The 21,366-nt window shown below is 44.4% G+C and overlaps 1 protein-coding gene across 1 annotated transcript; it reads left to right on the forward strand.

Moving 5' to 3' along the window:
* Positions 1-1,580: 1,580 nt before the first annotated feature.
* magoh (mago homolog, exon junction complex subunit) lies at positions 1,581-12,033 on the forward strand. Its single transcript, XM_033028499.1, has 5 exons — positions 1,581-1,783; positions 6,778-6,836; positions 7,014-7,124; positions 9,911-9,993; positions 11,142-12,033. The coding sequence occupies exons 1-5, from the start codon at positions 1,636-1,638 to the stop codon at positions 11,239-11,241; spliced, it is 501 nt and encodes a 166-aa protein (XP_032884390.1). The 5' UTR covers positions 1,581-1,635; the 3' UTR covers positions 11,242-12,033.
* The last annotated feature ends 9,333 nt before the right edge of the window (positions 12,034-21,366 follow it).

Below are 21,366 nucleotides of genomic sequence, written 5' to 3' on the forward strand. Positions count from 1 at the left end.
TACAACGCATAGTTAACAAAGCATCCAAAATCATCAGCACTCCCCTCCCATCAATAGAATCACTCCATCACAAACGGTCTGTGTCAAGGGTGAAGAAAATCATCTCTGATCACTCCCACCCAGCTCACCACATCTTCCACCTGCTGCCATCAGGAAGGCGCTACAGCTCACTGTCCGCAAAGACATCTCGATTTAAAAACAGTTTTTACCCACACGCAATCCGAATTCTGAACACACTATAACAGCACATATCCTCCCCATGCATGTACTGTATATTGTATGATGTTGTGTTTTATGTTATGTTTGACGGGAATCAGCCTACCTTGTAACATCCTGTACTGAACCTGAATTCTGTGAATTCTGAATTCTGAGCTTGACTGTGTGGTCATTAAATAATCTAATCTAATCTAATCTATTGCCGCTTCTCCGCGCTGGCTGTGGGCCTGGGGCCGCTCGTGTTATCCGGGGTTACCCCGGACATCTCCGGCCACCCCTCTGGCGGAGATCGGACACTCGGGGGTGGGGGGCGGTCCAGTGGCGGTTCAGCAACGCCTGCGGCGCCAGGGACCCGGGTTCGATCCAGGCTGCAGATGAGGAGCAGGACTGTGTGCACGCTCTCCCCTGTCTCCCACTCGCATCTGCCCCACTCTCTCGCTGTTACACCCCGCTCTCCCGCTACCTGTTCCTTGGGGGGGATGAGGAGTTGACCATTTATGGGAGTCTCTCTGGAATCGAGAATTTCATTGCTCATTTGTATTCACAGATGAGGCTGAAGAATTCCTTTGCCTAGAAATTCGCAGAATAGTGAAATTCAACTCAGAAACTATCATTTTTGTGTTCCAGTCTGGAATACATTAATTTTCCTATAATGTGACCACACAGCACCCCTGTTCCTCAGATTAAATATATTTTTCTACATAAATTATGAATAAAGATAAGAATTTATACAGTTTCTTCAGCCAGTGCTTCGTTCGCTTTTTCTTTATGATGAATGACCTTTGACAAATCCCATGATTCCTTGTGTTCTTCGGAATACTGAACTCGCTTATTGGAGAATTCAATGTTCATACAAACTCTCCACCGCTAGAACTGTAGTTCTATCCTCCGAGGACTTCAACCTGCGCAAAGACATAAAATGCTGGAGTAACTCAGCGGGACAGGCAGCATCTCTGTGGAGAAGGAGACCTGTTCCTTATCTTCAGAGACGCTGCCTGAACCGCTGAGTTACTCCAGCATTTTGTGTCTATCCTCGGTGTAAACCAGCACCTGCAGTTCCCTCCAAAGATCTTGACAATCTGCTATAAGATCTTTGGTTCCTTCCTGCACCAAGGCATCACCCCGCGCGAGTGACGTTTCACGCGATGTGTGCGTGTGACGTGAGGCTGCGTGTGTGCGACGTAGGGCGGCGTACATGTGACGTAAGGCTGCGTGCGTGTGACGCGAAGCTGCGTGCGTGTGACGCGAAGCTGCGTGCGTGCGACGCGAAGCTGCGTGCGTGCGACGCGAAGCTGCGTGCGTGCGACGCGAAGCTGCGTGCGTGCGACGCGAAGCTGCGTGCGTGCGACGCGAAGCTGCGTGCGTGCGACGTGAGGCTGCGTGAGTGTGCCGAGCAGATGAGCTCCTGTTTACGCGGCCATGCGTGGAGGCGATGATGAACGGCGTCCGATGCGGCGGGGCGGCCTTGGCGAGGGTGGCATGTCGAGCGACTTCTACCTCCGCTATTATGTGGGGCACAAGGGCAAGTTCGGCCACGAGTTCCTGGAGTTTGAGTTCAGGCCGGACGGTAAGGAGTGCGTGGCGCCGCTGGTGGAGGTCGGGCCGGGGCCTGTCTCGGGCCGACATGGCCGCCGCCTGATGGGATGGGGGCGGGAGTTTGAATCGAAGATCTTATTTGAATGAGCCGGCATCCACCCGGACATCCCGCCGAGCAGCATCAATCCGTGCCCTCTGTCCTCCCCAAACACGGCCGGGTTTGCACTGAGGCACACCTGCAATTCAGGAACAGACCCTTGGCCAATGCCGCTCCATGCTGCTCATTAACTCCCTCATCTCGCCCGCTATGTTGATCAGTAGACGCTAATAATATTCCCTTCTCCTTTGACAGCAACTTTGAATTAGCTCTGAACTCATTAGTGGTCAACTGTGGTGGTTAATTTTGGTAGTCTCAACATGTGACTCCCTTACTTAAGGAACATAAAAAGTAGAAACATCTAATTCCTTGTGCCTACGCTGCCAGTCAATAACAAGGTACATCTTTTACCTGATTTCTCTTGATTTACATCATATTAAAAAAAGTTTTTTCTTTATGGATGTACCGAGTAACCAAGGCTCCACTTGCAGTTTCTACCAATAACAGTATCGTACTGGTACAGGCCCACAGTGTCTGTGTTGAACGTAATTCATATCCCTTAATTCCCTACATATCCAAAAGTCTCTGAAATGCCAATATAATATCTACCTCAACCACATGCCCCAGCATTGTTTCAGGCACTCACAAATATCTGAACTTTTAAAAAACGTATCCGGCACATCTTCTTTAAACTTTGCCCCTCTCACCTTAAAAATCTGCCCTATAGTATTAGATTTTTCCACCCTCGGAAAAATTGTCCTGACTGTCTATCCTATCTATGCCTCATATCTTTGTATATATTTCTATTAAGTCTACCTGCAACCTCTGGTGTTCCAGAGAAAACAAACAAAATCTTTATCAAATGCCTTGCTAAAATCCATGTAGACAACTACTCTCCCACCTTTATCAAATCACCAACATAATCTCAGGAAAGATCGAAGTAAGACATGACCTGCCAGGTACAAAGCTATGCTGACTGACTATCTTTAACCCGTTCTCTTCCAAATAGAAGTAAATTCTATCCCAAACAATCTTCTCCAATTACTTCCATCTCCATCTGAACCTTTCCTATCCATGTAACTGATCAAGTGTTTTTTTAAATGCTGTTTTACAATGTGCCTCAACTTCCTTCTGTGGCAGCTCGTTCCATATACCCACCACCCTGTTAAAAAAACCCACCCTGCTCCTCGGTTTCTTATTGCCACTCATCTTAAACTTGTGCTCTCTTGTTCTTGATTCACATACCCTGGGTAAAAGACTGTGTATTCTCCCTATCCCTTCATAGAAACATAGAAAATAGGTGCAGCAGTAGGCCATTCGGCCCTTCGAGCCTGCACCGCCATTCAATATGATCATGGATTTTATACACTTCTATTCTCAGCTTCCTGTACTCCATGAATAGTCCTACTCTTCCAACCTTTCCAAGGCTCAGGGCCTTGAGTCCTGGCAACATCCTCGACAATCTCTTCATGGTTTCCAGCTTAATGGCATCTTTCCTATAGCAGGGTGACCAAAACTGTATACAGTATTCCAGAAACGGCCTTGCCATTGTCTTGTACAACTAATATGATGTCCCAGCTTTTATTCACAATACCCTGACTGATGAAGACTAATGCACCAAAGGCCGCCTTGACCACTCTATGATCCCGGCCTCCTCGATTGCCTCTGACCTTTCTGTCCTGGGGCTCCTCCATTGCTAGAGTGAGGCCCAGCGCAAATTGGAGGAACAGCCCCTCATATTTCACTTAGGTAGTTTACACCCCAGCGGTATGACCATTGACTTCTCTAATTTCAGATAGTCCTTGTTTTCTCCTTGCTTCCCCTTCCCAGCTCTCCCACAAGCCTACTGTCTCCGCCTCTTCTTTCTTCCCCCCCCCCGACATCAGTCTGAGGAAGGGTCTCGATCCGAAACGTCGCCTATTCCTTCTCCTATTCCTTCTCCATTCTCCTCACCGGCAGCATTTTTGTCTACCTGTACTCTTAGATCATTCTGCTCTACAACACTCTCTGGGGACTTTATTATTCACTGTGAAAGTCTAGTCCAGTATTGAGTTCCCAAAGTGCAGCACCTCACACTTGCCTGCATTAGATTCCATTACCCATTCCTCAGCCCACTTGCCCAGCTGATCAAGATCCTGCCATAAGTTTATCACTACTTTAGTATCATGTGCACATTTACCATTCATGCCTTGTATATCCTTACTCAAATCGTTGATATAAACCATCTAGCAATGGGCCTAGCATTGATTCCCGAAGCACACCACTAGTTACAGGTCTCCAAGCCAAAAATCAACCTTCGACCACCACCCTCTGCTTCCTTCCATGAAGTCAATTCTGTATTTTATTTGATGTTTCTATTTGACGTTACATGACGTTTTTCAGACTGATGGAGTGATGGAAGGGGTGGGGGGAGGAAAATTGGAAAAGAAAGGTAGGGGTGGGGCAAAGACTGGCAAAAGATCGGTGCCTACAGCTGATGGAATTTGATGGGCAGATATTGAAAGGCTAAAGGTGAAAATTAGATAAAAGCATGTTAAATACAGAAAGAAGAGGAGTGAACTGTAAAGTTTGACGGAGAGGAGTGGGTGACAGGAAACATGGGACTCGGGGGTGGGCGATAAGTGTTTGGAGGGTGGAGGAGCAGGGTGTCGGGTGGAGGGAAAATGGGTGCACATTGGGCTTGGTGGTTGGCAGTAGATTGAGGGGAATAGAGTGGGTATTATTTGAAATGGGAGAATTAATTGTTCAAACTGACGAGTTGTAAACTACCCAAGCAAAATATGAGGTGCTGTTCATCCAGTTTGTATGTGGCCTCTGGCAGTGGAGGAGACCCAGGATGGAAAGGTCAATATTGCAAGGGAAGTTAAAAATGGTTATCAGCCAGGACATTGGGCAGGCAGAGTGCAAGTGTTTGGTGAAACGATCATCTGCTTGGTCTCACTGATGTAAAGAAAGTCACTTCGGGAGCACCAAATGCAATAAACAATGTTGAATGAGGTGCACGTGAACCTGTCACACCTGGAAGGGCTGCTGGACTTCAATTCAATTTATTGTCATTTGGACCCCTTGAGGTCCAAACGAAATGCCGTTTCTGCAGCCATACATTACAAACAAATAGACCCAAGACACAACATAATTTACATAAACATCCATCACATTGCTGTGATGGAAGGCCAAAAAACTTTTCTCTCCACTGCACTCCCCCCCCCCCCCCCCCCCCCCGATGTCAGAGTCAAAGCCAAAGCCCCCGGCGGGCGATGGCGAATTGTCCCGTGGCCATTAAGCCACGCCGGGTAATGCAAGGTCGCGCACCGGGTCTTGGTGTTAGAGCCCCCGGCGCGCGCTCGCAGAGACCCGCGGCCATTCCAAGCCGCGCGTGGCGGTGCTGTAAGGCCCCACTCCAGGAGCTCTTCAACCCCGCAACCCGTTGCGGAAGCCCGGAAAAGCGGTCTCCCTCCAGGGACCCGCGGGCTCCCGGTGTCACTGTCCGCCAAACCCGCAGTTGCAGCCACCGAATCTCCGGAGGTCGGTCCGCAGCAGCGTCCACCACAGCTCCACCCGCTCCGGACTCGGCCAGCTCCGCGACGGTGAGGTGAGTGTCGGCACTGGAGCCCCCGGTTTTCATGTTGGAGGCCGCTCCTCGTTGCAGCCCCAACGACAACGGAGACCCGACAAAGAAAAGGTCGGGTCTCCCGTGCAGGGAGAGATTTAAAAGTTACCCCCTCCCCCCCACACCACCCCCACCCCCCCCCCACACACATACCCCAACAAAAAATAACAAAAACTACATAAAAACATAGACATAAAATAATAAAAACGCAGACGGACTGCAGAGGCCGCTGCTGACGAGAGCCGCGCCGCCTACCGGAATGGATGGAAGTGTGGATGGAGCCCCCACGTGTGTGTCCTCTGCGTCCTGCAGTTTGGTTCTCCATCCCCCTCTCACAAGACTGAACGAGGATCCCTTGATCCTCTCCCCACCAGCTTCCGCATTCAATACGTCATTCTCCAACATTTCCGCCACTTTGTTGTGATCGCATCTCCCTTACCCACTCTGACCACTCTCCACAGCTACTTGGTGTGCTTATCCCTTCCCGTCAACTCACCATCTCCCAAACATTTACCCTGCAATCACAGGAGATGCATCACCTGTCCCTACACCTCCTCTCTCACTTTCATCCAAGGCCTCTAGCAACCCTGCCAGACAAGATAAAGATTCATGTGTACCTCTTCATACATTGTCTATTGCGTTCGTTGCTCTCAGTCTGGCTTCCTTTATATCAGTGAGACCAAGTGTAGAATATTTTGCTGAAGGCTTGCACTCTGTCTGCCATGGCTTGGAGTTCCCAGAGGCTAATTATGTTAACTCCCCACCCTATTCCCATACCAACCACTCCGTCCTTGGCAGCCTCCATTGCCAGAGTGAGCTCACATGCAGATTGGAATCATAGCACCCCATATTCTACTTGTATAGCTTATAACCTAATTGTTTGAATGCTGAATCCTCCAATTTCAGGTAAACGCCACCCCCGTCTCTCTCTCTTTTCCCTTCCCCACACTTGTCACCCATGGCTTCTTTTCGCCTGTAGCCCTTGTCATTGTCTCCACTTGGCTGCCAATCACACCACTCACCTGTATCACTTTCCAGGCTTTGCCCACCTCACTGGCCTTTTTCTCCTATTCATTAAGTCCCAACCCAAAACATTATCTGTCTCTTCCTTCCATAGATACTGCTTGACCTACTGTTCCTCCAGCGCTTTTAATTGGCTCACTTTTTCATTTTAGGAGCTTGGGAATGTGCTGAGTTTGATATGGTATGTGGTATTGGTAAATGGAGAAAGAAAAGTGATTTAAGATGTGAATTGGTATGTGGGATAATATTTTTAATGACTATTGGGAAATAATCAAACGTGTGTTTATTTTGACAGGTAAACTCAGATATGCAAACAACAGCAATTACAAAAACGATGTTATGATTAGGAAAGAGGTAAGCTTTTTTAAATTGTCTTTTGAGTTGGAGAAAATTCATAAATGCTGGCAGTTGAATTCTGAGCTAGTTATTTAGATAGTAAAATTGTTTTTCTGCAATTGATTTAATTTAAATTTGAACGCCCATTTTGCATTTCTTATAATGTGCCTTTTTGGACATGCATTACTGTGTTAGGCATATGTCCATAAAAGTGTGATGGAAGAGCTAAAGCGAATCATAGAAGATAGTGAAATTACAAAGGAAGACGATGCTTTGTGGCCTCCACCTGACAGAGTGGGGCGACAGGTCAGTACCTTTCCCTTTTTATGCTATCATGAAAAAATGTATTGCTTGGCACCCATTATAAGGCTTACCAGAAATAGTGACAGATTCCAGTTTGCAGAGCTGAAGAAGTCTGGATCAAATTTATTATGTAGATTACTCGGGATTTTTTTTCATGTAGATTTCTTCCCTGAAAACGAACCCATTTTGGAATAAAATTCAAATAGGAAATTTCTGACAGTTTTGTCGATAGTTATTAAATCACAATTGATGACGTTGCTATGATGGCACCTCCAATCAATTTATTAGACATAGCTCGCGTTAAATAAAAACAGAATGTTAAAAATAGTCAGCATGCCAGAAAGCATCTGCTAAATGTTAACAATTAACATTCCAGGTCAATGGCGGTTTATCAAATGCTTTGTAGTGTTCTAAATACTCCCAAAATTTTTAGTGTTTTATTACCAGAATTTGCAATATTGATCGTCTCCCTGGTTCTGTACATATCTTTGGAACATCTGGATAGCAAAGACACCCTATGTCAAGACTCCTATTTATTGATTATTACTCTGGCTTCAATATTATAATTCAAGCCAAATGCTTCTCAACTTGAGAACCTAGGCAACATCCTCTTTGCAACTGGATCCTCCATTTCAGGCCGCAATCAATAAGGATAAGTGACAACACCTCCACAAAAATCCTTAACACCTGTGCCCCACAAGATTGCCTACTCAGTCCCTTACTATGTTCCCGTTAGAATTACTACAGGATCTCAAACAATGAAGAGACAGTACAGGAAGGAGATGGAATGCTTAGTGGCATGGTGTCAGGGCAAAAACCTCTTCCTCAATGTCAGCCAAACTATCTGCATCAGTGGTGTTGAGGTGGAGAAGAGTGTAAACATCACCAACAATTTGTATTTGCCCAACCACTGCCATGGTCAAGAAAGCACACCAGCACTGCAACTTCTTAAAAAGGCTAAGGAAATATGGCATGACTCTTATCAATCTTTTCAGATGAATCAATGAAAGCATCCTATTGGGATGCATTGCAACATGTTATGGCAACTGTTCTGCCCATGTTTTCAAAAAATTGCGGAGATTGGTGAATGCAGCCCAATCCATCATGCAGACCAGCCTCGCCTTCAATGATTCGGTCTACAATTCCCGGTATCTCCTGGAATAAGGACCCCTCCGCCACCGCCTCCCCTCTTCCGCCAGCCAATAGGAAGGTGCAGGGCCGAGCGGTGCAGGTGCTTCAGACGGCGGAAGGGGGCCTCCCCCTTCCTCCTTCCCTCCTCCCGGCCTCGGTGTGTGGGAGGGTTTGTTTTGAAAGCGGTTATCGCCGTTGGCGGAGTAGCACACACCAGCCGCTATGAGGGCAGGCGGGGTGCGGGAGGAGGTGGAGCCGTCGACGCTGCTGCTGGGCGGGGCCTGTCATTCGCTCCGACCCTCCATCACCCCGCACTACAGCCTTCGCTGACCCGAAACATCACTTATTCCTTTTCTCCAGAGATGCTGCCTGACCCCCTGAGTTACACCAGTTTTTTGTGTCTGTCTTCGGTATAAACCAGTATCTGCAGTATCAAGCCGGGCAAAATGACACTGCTTTTAGGTTGCCCGGCAGGACTTTAGGTGGCCATTGGCAACCGGGCAACCGTTAATTTAGAGCCCTGTACTTAAATCCTTCCATAACCAGTCCCACAATTTTTTTTATAATTTAATTCATTCTCCATTCCACCCTGCTCTTTCCCCTCAAAGCACAGTGCTCCTGTGTGTGGGTTTTTATGCATTACATATACCTTGTGATTGATAGGTAGCAAGGTCAACATCTATCTATCAACAAAATGGAGGAGGACTGGCCAAGCTCTGTGCCTTCCACCACAGTGATGAATGCTGTGGTGGATGTTTGTGTAAAATTTTTATTGTGGTTGTGTTCTTTATTACTGTACCGCTGCTGGCAACCCAAATTCCACCGACCTTGGTTGTGTGGCAATTAAATTATATCTATCTATCTATCTGGACAGTAGTCCCTGGAATTAATATGATAACCTCTTGCATGTTTCTCCATCTGTCCATTTCCATACAGATTCTATTACCTGGTTCCATTTCTTTGGAGTTTTTTAAGTGAAAGATTCATTTAAAATGTAATATTCCAATAATTGATAGAAAGGAAATAATAATCATAAACGCTAGAGATTCTGGTTTAAAAATGGAATCTCCCTCAATAATCCAATTCTGTAGGTAAAAACAAATGCTGAGATTATATGTAGTTTTCAATATTGAATTGTCAATATGTCAATTAATGGTTTTGACCTTGTTATACTTTTCTGATAGTTGTTGAAAAAATGCATACTGCAGTTATTGAAAGAGTTATAAAAGTGAGAAAACAGATTGATGGATGGCATGAAAGGACTGAAGTTTGAGGTGTGATTGTAGGCAACTGAGTATCCTCTCGCTGGAACACAAAAGATCAATGGTGTTGCAGTTATGGGGTCCTATTAATAACTAACTCTTTCAATTTTCAATATGGTGCAAACAGTTAATTCAAAACAGTTAGATTTTGAAATTATATTGGGATACAGGAATACTTATGAAGCAACTTAGTAATTGTAACTTTGAGAGAAATGTGACTTTAATTCTGAAGTTCCGAACGCGTAACATGTCTGGGCCTTTTGTACAATTATTGATAGTGATTAATTGCATGTAACTAATATGGTGGAACATTAACAAAATAGGCCACCTTTATCAACTGCAATGATCTTTTTATGAAATCTTATGCAAATAATCTTCATATTTTGTTTGTAACAGGAACTCGAGATTGTAATAGGAGATGAACATATTTCATTCACAACATCTAAGATTGGCTCTTTAATCGATGTAAACCAATCCAAGTAAGTGTATCTTTGGTGGGAAAAACTACTTAAAAATTTGTGGAAGCAACATGTCACTTTATTGATAATTTACTTATGAAACCAGTCAGTGTCCATAATTAGGATGGTTAGGTTGTTGTGTCACCACTGCCATGCCATGTTTGGTTATTAGCACCCTGAAGTCCCACATCTGAGACACGTTTTAGGATTGTCATAATTCCTCCACAGTCATATAATCAGAATCAGAATGCTTTATTGTCATTGCATGTGTCACATACAACGAGATTACTGTGTCTCTCCATTTAAAAGAACTTCAAACATTCACATACTCATACTTTTTACACTCCCTCCCTCCCCAAACCCACCCATGGATTCACATTTACATAAATTAACACTCTCTCCCACCCCCCCTCCTTCCCCATAACCCGCTCCCGAGACAGAGTTCAGTTCCAAGATTGCTGATGGGTAAAAGCTGTTCTTGAGTCTAGCAGTGCGTGACTTTAGCGACCTGTACCTTTTTCCTGAGGGCAGCAGTGTGAAAAGGTGGTGACAAGGATGTGTAATGTCTTTCACGGTATTACAGGTCCTGCTGCGGCATCTGGAGTGGTAAATGTCCTCCAGAGGGGGCAGGGGGAGTCCAATGATACCCTGGGCAGTTTTTATCACCCTCTGGAGAGCTGCTCTGTCAGCTGCTGAACAGTTCCCAAACCAGGCAGTTATGCAGTAAGTCAGTATGCTTTCTACCGAACAGCGGTAGAAAGACTCCAGCAGTTTAGCAGACAGATGGGCCTTCCTCAGTTTTCTGAGGAAGTAAAGTCTCTGTTGCGCCTTTTTTTACAACTACAGCAGAGTTCACAGACCATTTAAGATCCTCACTGATGTTCTCACACATATAGCTTGCTGATGAAGATAAAATCTGCAAATGAAGGATGGCTACTTTAATGAGATGAAGAGACAGAACCGCTTTGCCTCCTAATACATTCCAGAATGAGTCATGTATTTTGGGATGGAAGAGGGCATGGTGTGTAGAATAAACAACTGTGATAATTTAAAACGCATGCTTTCCCATTGCAGTGAACATCAATTAGGTAGAAATATGGCTGGTTTTGTTTTAAGCTATTCAACTTGCAATGCCTTTTCTAAATGGAAACAAATGTGTTTACTTCTAGGGACCCAGAGGGTCTGCGAGTATTCTACTACCTGGTCCAGGACTTAAAATGTCTAGTTTTCAGTCTTATTGGGCTGCACTTCAAGATCAAGCCCATCTAAGAGTTTTATGATCAGACAAGGATGATTGATTTGGGGATGGATTAAAGTGGGTGGGGGGGAAGAGAGGATGTAGCGATAACTGGCTTGGGGGTGAGTCTTTGTTACAATGGCTAACTTTGTCTAATGTGGATTTGGTGATTTTTATGTGAATATAAAACAATTCCATCTTTATAAAATTTCTTTTTATATTAAAATATACATTGATTACACTTGTGTTTGCTACTGGATGTTCACTATTTAAAAAAATGTGCTGTGAACAATATTGCCAATTATAAATTGTATCACTGAAAGGTGTACTTTTCTGTGGGAAGAAACTGCAGATGCTGGTTTATACCGAAGATAGACAATGTGCTGGAGGTCAGGCAGAATGTCTGGAGAAAAAAAGATGGGTGACGTTTCAGGTTGAAACTCTTCATTAGACTGCTGTTGCAGACTTCTGAAGAAGGATTCCAACCCAAAACATCATCCTTCCCTTTTCTCCAGAGATGCTGCCTGACCCGCTGAGTTACTCCAGCATTTTGCGTCTATCTTCCGTGTACTTCTCTGTTTAGTTACTCTTTTTTTCCCCCCAACAATTTCAAACAGGATAACGAATTTTTTGTTGTTGTTGTTTTAAATGTCCTATGTTTACTTAAGAAGTTGTTTTGCATTGTTAAATTGTATTCATGGACATTTTACCCATTTGCTATTCCAAAGCTTATCTGTTTTTACACTGAATGTCATATTTTTGCTCATCTTTATGGATAATGTGTAACAGAATGTAGTTATATTATAAGTTTATCTGGCTCTTTAGTTACACTGATTTTTTTTAGTTCTGAAGACAACCCAACACTAGCCAGAATATGTTAAGCAAAATATAATCTTTTCAAACAAAAGTTTCAAGGTTGCCAGTCATATGTTAGTTGAGGTACAAAATATCTCTTCTGAACTAAGAATCAAATACACAGGACAAGATGTTAAGAAGTCCCTTGTGCCAATAGGTGGGGAGCATTTCACGACATTCGTTGATTGTTGAGAGTGGTAGACGCTCAACATCTGTGGGGGGGGGGGGCGGGGGGGGGGGTGGGGGAGTGGATACGTAAAATTGCCTGATATCCTGTTTCATGCGCGCTACTTTGTCCATTTGAAAGCACTTCAATAACAGGAATAAAGAGCCCGAGCAATGTAATACTATTGTAAATAATACTTTGCATAAAATATGAGTAGGTATGGGCGATTGGATGTTTTTGAGCTTGCTCCATCATTCATTAGGATCATAAAAACAGGAAATGCTGTAAATATTCAGCACCTTGGGTCAAATCTGTGAAATGAGAAATAGAGCAAACGGTTCAGTTCTGATCTTTTCTCAGATAAAGATAAGTTTCAGAGAAGGTGATGTGAGGGTTCTCTTTCCACAGATGCTGCCCGACCTGTTCGGTGTTTGCAGCATAGTCATGGTAGTTTGGTTTATTATAGTTACGTACCGAAGTACAGTTAAAAGCTTTTTGTTTGCTTTCCGGTCAAAGAAAAGACTATACATAATTACAATCGAGCTGTCCACTGTGTACAGATAAAGGATATGCAATTTAGTGCAAGATAAAGTCTGATTAAAGATAGTTCAAAAGTCTCCAATGAGAAAGATGGGAGGTATTGGTGTGCTTTCTTGGCCAAAGATTTGATGTGACTGGTCCAGGGCACATTGCTGGTAATTATTTATTATTAAGAACTTAAAGCTTTTGACCATTTCTACTTTGGTACCATCAATATGTGTGTGTACTGCTTTGCTTCCTGAGGTCAATCGTAATCTCCTTTGTCTTGCTGACATTGAGGGACAGGTTATTGCCTTGGCACCAGGTTACGAGGTTCCCTATCTCCTTCCAGTACTCTATCTTATCAGTATTTGATATCTGGTTCGCTTTGGCTGTCTGCGAACGTGTAAATTATATTGGTATTTGGCTGCACCGTCATGACTGCACAAGAAATATGACGGGGCTGAGGGTACCACTGTTCAGGATTATGGTTGACGATGATTTGTTGTCTGATGAAAGCCTCATTGATCACCCTATCGTCATGTGATGTCAGGGAAGTATGCACCTGCACTCCTGGATCCCTCTGTTCTACAACAGTTCTGAGGACCCTACCATTCACTGAAGATCCTGCCCTTGTTGGAGTTTCCAAAATACAACACCTTGCGCTTAACTACATTAAACACCATTAGCTATTCCTCAGCCCACTTGCGCAGCTGGTCAAGATCCTGCTGTGATTTTTGATAACCATCTTCACTGCCTCAAAAGCAAGAAGAAGAAGACTGCCTATGATACCACCCACTTTAGTGTCTCTTGCAAACTGCATGCTGTGACCATATCCATATAGTTTATGCATCTGAGCTGTACTCATTCTCGCACATGCTCACATTCGCACATATAATGATGTAAATTAGTCAGAGACCATTAACTTGGAAATCATTCTTGCTTTTGATCACAACACGAGTGTATGGAGCCATCTTTCTTCGTCTAATATGTGCTAGTTGTACCTATATCATAAGCAGACACATCAAAACATGGTGGCAGCGGTGAAAGTGAAGATTTGTGGATCAAATGGACACTGATGATTAGCAAAAAATGCTTTGAAAAGCTTTCAGGAATCAGTGTTTCAACGCTCAGCAACCGGACTAGCTGCATGCATAAGTGGAATGGTATGCAGGTCAGTGAGCACACAAAGATAAGACGCAGTGTGTATATCAGTGATGTGGGAGACTGCTTAAAGATAGCACACGTTATATGGAAGCAAGAAAAAAGTTTTGTTTTGAAAGTATTTTCGATGGTAGAAGATAGAGTATATTACGCAAATAGTTTCGTGTTGTGCTTATAGCTAAACGAAACAAGCTATTAAGAGCGAGGGGATACGCTGATATTTAAAAATGGTGCAGGCCAGTCCATCTTTCCACGTGGCTCCACCACCCAATCTAAAGCTCGGGTGGAAGAGTGGAAAATGTTTAAATAAATGTATGAAAATAATGCAGTGATAACAACTGGATACGAAGGAGAAACGGTATCAAAAAGCAGTATTCCTGCATACGGTTGGACCGGAAGGACTGCAAATCTTCAATACCCTGACGTTCGAAACGGTAGCAGATGAGACTGATGTGAACGTCATCAATTGACGATGTCTACCATCATCATAGGAGATATGAATGAAAGGTATGAAAGATTCATTTTCAATAAACAAGACCAGAAACCAGGGGAAAGCATTGAATCGTATGTTGCAGCTGAAGGAGCTTGCTAAGACATGCAAAGTCTGCGATTGCCTGAAAAAGCCTTATTCGAGATCGCATCATCATTGGTATTGCAGACCAGTCAACTAGGAAGGCACTCCTTCAGAAGAGGAATTTGACACTGCAGGAGACTGTGGACATATGTAGATCCTCGGAGGTAACCGACAAGAATGCAGGTTATCGGCGACGAGCCGACTACACAAGGTGGAATGATTCAAACCGAGGGAAAAGAAGATTGATTTTCAAGATCATTGATTTGAAGAATCAAGGTCCAGTCAAGTGCAAGTTATGTGCGAGGACGCACAAGCGCAGGAAGGAGGAATGCCCAGTGAATGGGAAGGACTGCAACAGATGCGGACAACAAAACCACTTCACCTGCTGCTGCAAGCAGAGGAAGGAGAGCACGCAGAAACGGGGTCTGCACAAGGTCGTAGAATCATCTGATACATCGTCCATTTCCGACGCACAGTCTTGAGTTGCATTGAGGTCAATGCAGCTGGAAACAATTCCTCTTCAGGCCTATTCGCTGAGATGCAGGTCGGCACAGAAGCCATCAAGTTTCAGATTGACTCTGGTGCCAGTGTTAATGTGATTCCCAAGGATCTTTTCCCCAACAAAGAGGACACTAGACGAGAGAAAATTGTCTTAAAGGTGTACAACGGTTCCAATCTGCTGGGGGAAGGTAGGACAAAAGTCATACTCTGGAACAAGATGAACAACAAGAAGTACCGTGTTCACTTCATAGTGGTAGAGAAAGGCTGGCTCACACCGATCCTGAGCGGCAAAGCTGCACAACAGATGAAACTCATCACGGTTCACTACGAGAACTTCAAGAGCCTGAATGCTGTTAGCGAGGCTGACTCATCACTCGAGCTACAATGATGTCTTTGACGCCGAAAGACCGGGGAGACCACCAGGCAAGGTCAAGTCGGTAACTAGGACGGAGGATGTGACCCCATCACAGTGTCCTGCAAAACCGGTACTTGTAGCCATGAAAGGGAAGGTCAAGAATAGTCTCATGAAGCTGGTCGAGCAGGACATCTTGACTAAAATCGAAGAACCAACTGAATGGTGTAGCAGTCTGGTTATTACGGAGAAAAAGGACAGCACAGAGTTGAGGTTCTGCATGGATCCTTGACCCCTCAACAAAGTCCTCAAAAGGGAGATCCACAGACTACCAGTCATGGAGGACGTACTCCCTGAGCTGTCCAATGCGAAGATTTTCTCCAAATTCGATCTGAAGTCAGGATATCTCCACTGCAAACTAGATGAGGAGAGCAGTTTCCTAACAACCATGAACACCCCCTTTGGGAGATATTGCTGGAAGAGGTTACCATTTGGACTGAAAGTAAGTGCAGAGATCTTCCAGAAGAAGCTGCAACAAGCCCTAGAAGGATGTCAAAGATCAAGGAGCTGTTGACAATGGCACCTATCCTGGCGTACTACACATCAGATGAACAGCTGACCATACCATGTGATGCAAGCAACGCAGGTCTAGGTGCAACACTTGTGCCGAAAGGACAACCGCTGTCCTATGTGAGTCGAGCATTGACGCCAACCGAGCAGAGATATGCTCAGATTGATAAGGAGGCACTAGCAATAGTGTTTGCCTTCGAGCGCTTTCATCAGTACACCTACAGATAGAGAGTGATCGTTGAGAGTGACCACAAGCCATTGCAAGTCATCGTCAAAAAGCCTCTACATAGAGCACCAATACGTCTTCAGGGCATGAGTGATGAGGATGCTACACTATGACATCGAGATCAAATGGGTAAAGGGAAAAGACATGCATCTAGCAGATATGCTCTCCTGAGCATACCTCCCGGACACCACAGGATCGACCAGATTCACCGATGTCAACGTAGTTGAGTCCTTGAACATGGGAGAGGACAAAGTCAAACGCATCCCAGGGAAGACGAAACAAGACAAACCGTTAAGAAAGTAATCCAAAATGGATGGCCAAATCACAAAGCAGAAGTCCCAGAGGCAGCACAACTGTACTTCAACGTCAGAGACGAGTTGAGTGTGCAAGACTGCCTAGTAATCAGAGGAAAGAATGTTGTAATCTCTATCACTACGCAAAGATAAGAAGGAGACACTCCACACCTCTCACCTAGGAGTAGAAGGAACCCTCAGACGTGCTAGAGAATGCATTTTCTGGCCCGGAATGAGCTACGATGTGAAGCAGTTCAATTCAAACGGAAGCCTGCAGGACCTACGAACAACAGTACCAACATACGAAAAACAGAATCAGAAAGAAACTGATGCCCCATGACTTCCCAGATCGCCCATGGGAGAAAGTGGGAACCAGTATGTTCGAACTTGCGGGAAAGATTTATTTAATCATAGTTGACTATCTATCTAATTTCTGGGAAATAGACTGTATGACCTGACCAGCAGGACAATCATTATGAAACTCACGAACCACTTAGCAAGATACGGAATTCCCAGCACTGTGGTAAGCGACAATGGGACAGTTCTCATCAGAGGAGTTTGCCAAATTTGTCAGGAAATGGGAATTTAACCAATACACAATTTCTCCAAGACATAGCCAAGCTAACGGTAAGGTGGAAATGTCATTCAAGGCAGCTAAGCGGGTGCTGAAGAAAACCACTCACTGCAAGACAGATGTCTACTTGGCAACACTGGAATTGCACAACACCCCTGCGCAAGGAGTGAACAGTGGTCTTGCACAAACACTACATGGAAGGAGAACAAGAACGACACTTCCAACTACATCAAACCTCCTCAAACCCGGTCGTGTTCTAAAAACCTGTGCGGACCAACTGGCGGGAGTTTTTACGGACATTTTCAACCTCTCACTTCTGAGGTCTGAGGTCCCCACCTGCTTTAAAAGGGCATCAATTATACCGGTGCCCAAGAAGAGTAAGGTGACGTGCCTCAATGACTATCGACCAGTGGCACTAACGCCGGTGGTGATGAAGTGCTTTGAGAGGTTGATCATGGAGCAAATCAACTCCTACATCGACAAAAACCTGGACCCACTGCAGTTCGCGTACCGCCACAACAGATCAACGGTGGATGCGATCTCACTGGCCCTCCACTCCGCACTGGACCACTTGGACAACAAAAACTCATATGTCAGGCTGTTATTCATTGATTACAGCTCGGCATTTAACACAATCATCCCCTCCAAACTGGTTACCAAACTCGCAGAACTGGGTCTCTGCGCATCCCTCTGCAACTGGATCCTTGACTTCCTCGTCCACAGACCACAGTCTGTTCGTATTGGTGGAAATGTGTCAGCCTCAATAACAATCAGCACGGGAGCACCTCAAGGCTGCGTGCTCAGCCCCCTGCTGTACTCACTCTATACCCATGACTGCGTAGCGAACCACAGTGCGAACTCCATCATCAAGTTCGCTGACGACACCACTATTGTGGGGCGTATCACTGATGGGGACGAGTCAGAGTACAGAAGAGAGATCGAGCAACTGTCCATATGGTGCCAGCGCAATAACCTGGCCCTCAACACCAGCAAAACCAAGGAACTGATTGTGGACTTTGGAAGGAGTAGGAGGGGGACCCACAGCCCCATTTATATCAACGGGTCGATGGTTGAAAGGGTCAAGAGCTTCAAATTCCTGGGCGTGCACATCTCTGAAGATCTTTCCTGGTCCGAGAACACTAATGCAATCATCAAAAAAGCACATCAGCACCTCTACTTCCTGAGAAGATTACGGAGAGTCGGATTGTCAAGGAAGACTCTCTCTAACTTCTACAGGTGCACAGTCGAGAGCATGCTGACCGGTTGCATCGTGGCTTGGTTCGGCAATTTGAGCGCCCTGGAAAGGAAAAGACTACAAAAAGTAGTAAACACTGCCCAGTCCATCACCGGCTCTGACCTTCCTTCCATCGAGGGGATTTATCGCAGTCGCTGCCTCAAAAAGGCTGGCAGTATCATCAAAGACCCACACCATCCTGGCCACACACTCATCTCCCTGCTACCTTCAGGTAGAAGGTACAGGAGCCCGAAGACTGCAACAACCAGGTTCAGGAATAGTTACTTCCCCTCAGCCATCAGGCTATTAAACCTGGCTCGGACAAAACTCTGATTATTAATAACCACTTTCTGTTATTTGCACTATCAGTTTATTTATTCATGTGTGTATATATTTATATCATGGTATATGGACACATTTATCTGTTTTGTAGTAAATGCCTACTATTTTCTGTGTGCTTAAGCAAAGCAAGAATTTCATTGTCCTATACAGGGACACATGACAATAAACTCACTTGAACTTGAACTTGAACTCAAACCACGTGGTGCTGAGATACTCACAGAAGAGAGGAAAAAGATGAAGGATTTGCAAGGAAAACAGCAAAGACCTACAACCAACATGCCAAAGATCTGCCAATCCTGGAAACCTAGGAGATACCAAATGGTGGAGTCAACAGTTCAGAAATGACTGGATGAGAGATCATACGAAGTCGAGACAGTCAGGACTTCTAATCCGATGTAATCGAGTGGATCTGAAGAAGACCGGAGAACTACCCCCACACATAACTCCAGAGAAACCATCAGAAGCAGAGAAGACTGAGAAATCTTTGCAACCTCAGCTGACACAGGAAAAACCAACACAACATGCATCACCAGAAAAAGATGAAACTCATAACACAGAAAACTAAACAAAAACAAAGTGACACAAAAGAAGAAACTATAAGTGATGTACAGAATGTACACACTGAAAAGAAAGAGGCTTCTGAAAGAAACACCATCACAGACCACCGGAAAGATACGGCGAGTATGTCAAGAAATAAGGTGTTTTGTTATGATGTACCTATATGCTTATGAGAAGAAAGCATGTGAACATTATTTTGGGTTATTGAAACAAGTCACAAGTGTGGCTATGGTTGAAATTGCTAAATAAGACAGAACAGTTTTATTCAGTTAAGTTAAACCATATAACTATGGTGTAATATTATGAAAAGTGTTTAGGTTTGCTTTGTTTTGGATCGTTGGAAATGGAATCCCAAAATGTCAAAAAGGAAAGGATGTGACAATATCCATATAATTTATGCATATGAGCTGTACTCATTCTCGCACATGCTCAGACTCACGCATATAATTATGGCAATTAGTCAGTGACCTTTAACTTGGAAATCAGTCTGAAGAAGGGTCTCGCCCTGAAACGTCACCTATAACTTTGTTCCATAGATGCTGCCTCGCTTGCGGAGTTTCTCCAGCATTTTTGTTGACCTTTGATTTTTACAGCATCTGCAGTTCTTTCTTAAACTTAACTTGGAAATAAATCATTATTGTTTTTGATCCCAACACGAGTGTGTGTGGAGCCATCTTTCTCTGTCTAATATGTGCTAGTTTTACCTATATTGTAAGCAGATACATATCAAAACACATGCCTTATTAAAGGGCCTGTCCCACGAGCATGCGGCAAGCGCGACCTAACGTGGTCGCTTGAGCCCTACGGCCGGTCCCACTTCGATCGCCGGAGCCGTATGGAGTTGTGCGGAGTTGGTCCCGACATCGCACGGGGCTCCGAAAAACTGACACTGTCCAAAAATTCAGCGCGGCAACGGCCTGCTGGCCCGCAGCCGCATTGAGGCCGTACGCACCGCCTCGACGGGCGTGCGCAGCGTCTCGACGCCATATGTAGCGTCTTGACGGCATACGTCTTCGCTCGAACTTTATGTCAACTCGTATGGGATCACTCGACCTCCGCACGGCCCCCGCTTCAGGTTTGGTCGCGCTCGCCGCATGCAGTAGCATGCCCGTGGAACAGGCCCTTTATGCATTTTCATCCAAATCATTGATATAAACAGAACCAGCAATGGGCCCAGCACTGATTTATGAGGCAACCCACTTGTCACAGTCCAATCTGAAAAACAACCTGCCACTATCATCCATGGTGTAATTTTCCACGTCTTCTGCACAATCATTGGTTCACACAATGTCCAAATGGTATTGACACAAAAACGCTTGTAACTAGTTGATTTAAAAAACATGTTAATTATTTTAAACACAAAAGCTCAATTTTTCTCAAACTTTCAGAAGAAAGTCGTTGATGGGCAGGGGCAGTGAAGCCTCGCTGGATTTATTTATAAAAGAATATGCACCAATCATTTATTTAGTTTAGAATAAAAAGTGTTAACTTAGTTGAAATGTACACAATTTATATGGGCCTCGATAGGGTGAAGACCGTGTTGAAGTTTTTTGTCCTCTGCGTGAAACACAAAGTGCTGAAGTAACGCAGTATCTCTGGAGGACATGGATAGGCGATGTTTTGGGGTCAGAATCCTTCAAACTCTTTCATGCTTGCAACTAGCAATTGCATTCTCAGCAAGGGGGTGGCTATACACGAAGATGGGAAATTCTTTATGCTGATGGCAATGAATCTATGGAACGTGCTACCCAAAATAGCTGAACAGGTGCAGTTGCTGATCATATTCAATACTGGGACAGATTTTTAAATGGAAGAATCAAGGATTGTAAGGTCAGTGCAGAAAGATAGAGCTGAGATAAATTTAGCCTTGATATTATTGAATGGCAAAGTCAATCCCCCTCCCTGAACATGCTGCTGGGACTGAGGAGGTCTTATTTTTCAATGTTACATTATTTTAAAATTTGCATGTAGCCATTATATTTTAATTCAATATATAAATATATAATACCATATTTATATATAGTATTAAAATCTGTATATAAATAATATTGCTATATATAGTGTAATATATATGGGTTATATATATATATATATATATTCGCATACACCCACATATATATATAGTATTAAAATGTAATGGCTAGATGCAAATGTAAAAATAATGTAACATTTAAAAGTCAGACCTCAGTGCCAGGGGCATGGTCAGGGAGGGGGATTGACCAGGCGCTT

The sequence above is a fragment of the Amblyraja radiata genome, chromosome 10 (genome assembly GCF_010909765.2).
Source record: "Amblyraja radiata isolate CabotCenter1 chromosome 10, sAmbRad1.1.pri, whole genome shotgun sequence".
NCBI lineage: Eukaryota > Metazoa > Chordata > Chondrichthyes > Rajiformes > Rajidae > Amblyraja > Amblyraja radiata.

Coding starts and splice junctions, on each gene's coding strand:
- magoh (XM_033028499.1), top strand. CDS start 1,636: ATGCGTGGAGGCGATGATGAACGGCGTCCGATGCGGCGGGGCGGCCTT. Junction 1,784..6,777: donor GTTTGAGTTCAGGCCGGACG/GTAAGGAGTGCG, acceptor TTATTTTGACAG/GTAAACTCAGATATGCAAAC. Junction 6,837..7,013: donor ATGTTATGATTAGGAAAGAG/GTAAGCTTTTTT, acceptor TTACTGTGTTAG/GCATATGTCCATAAAAGTGT.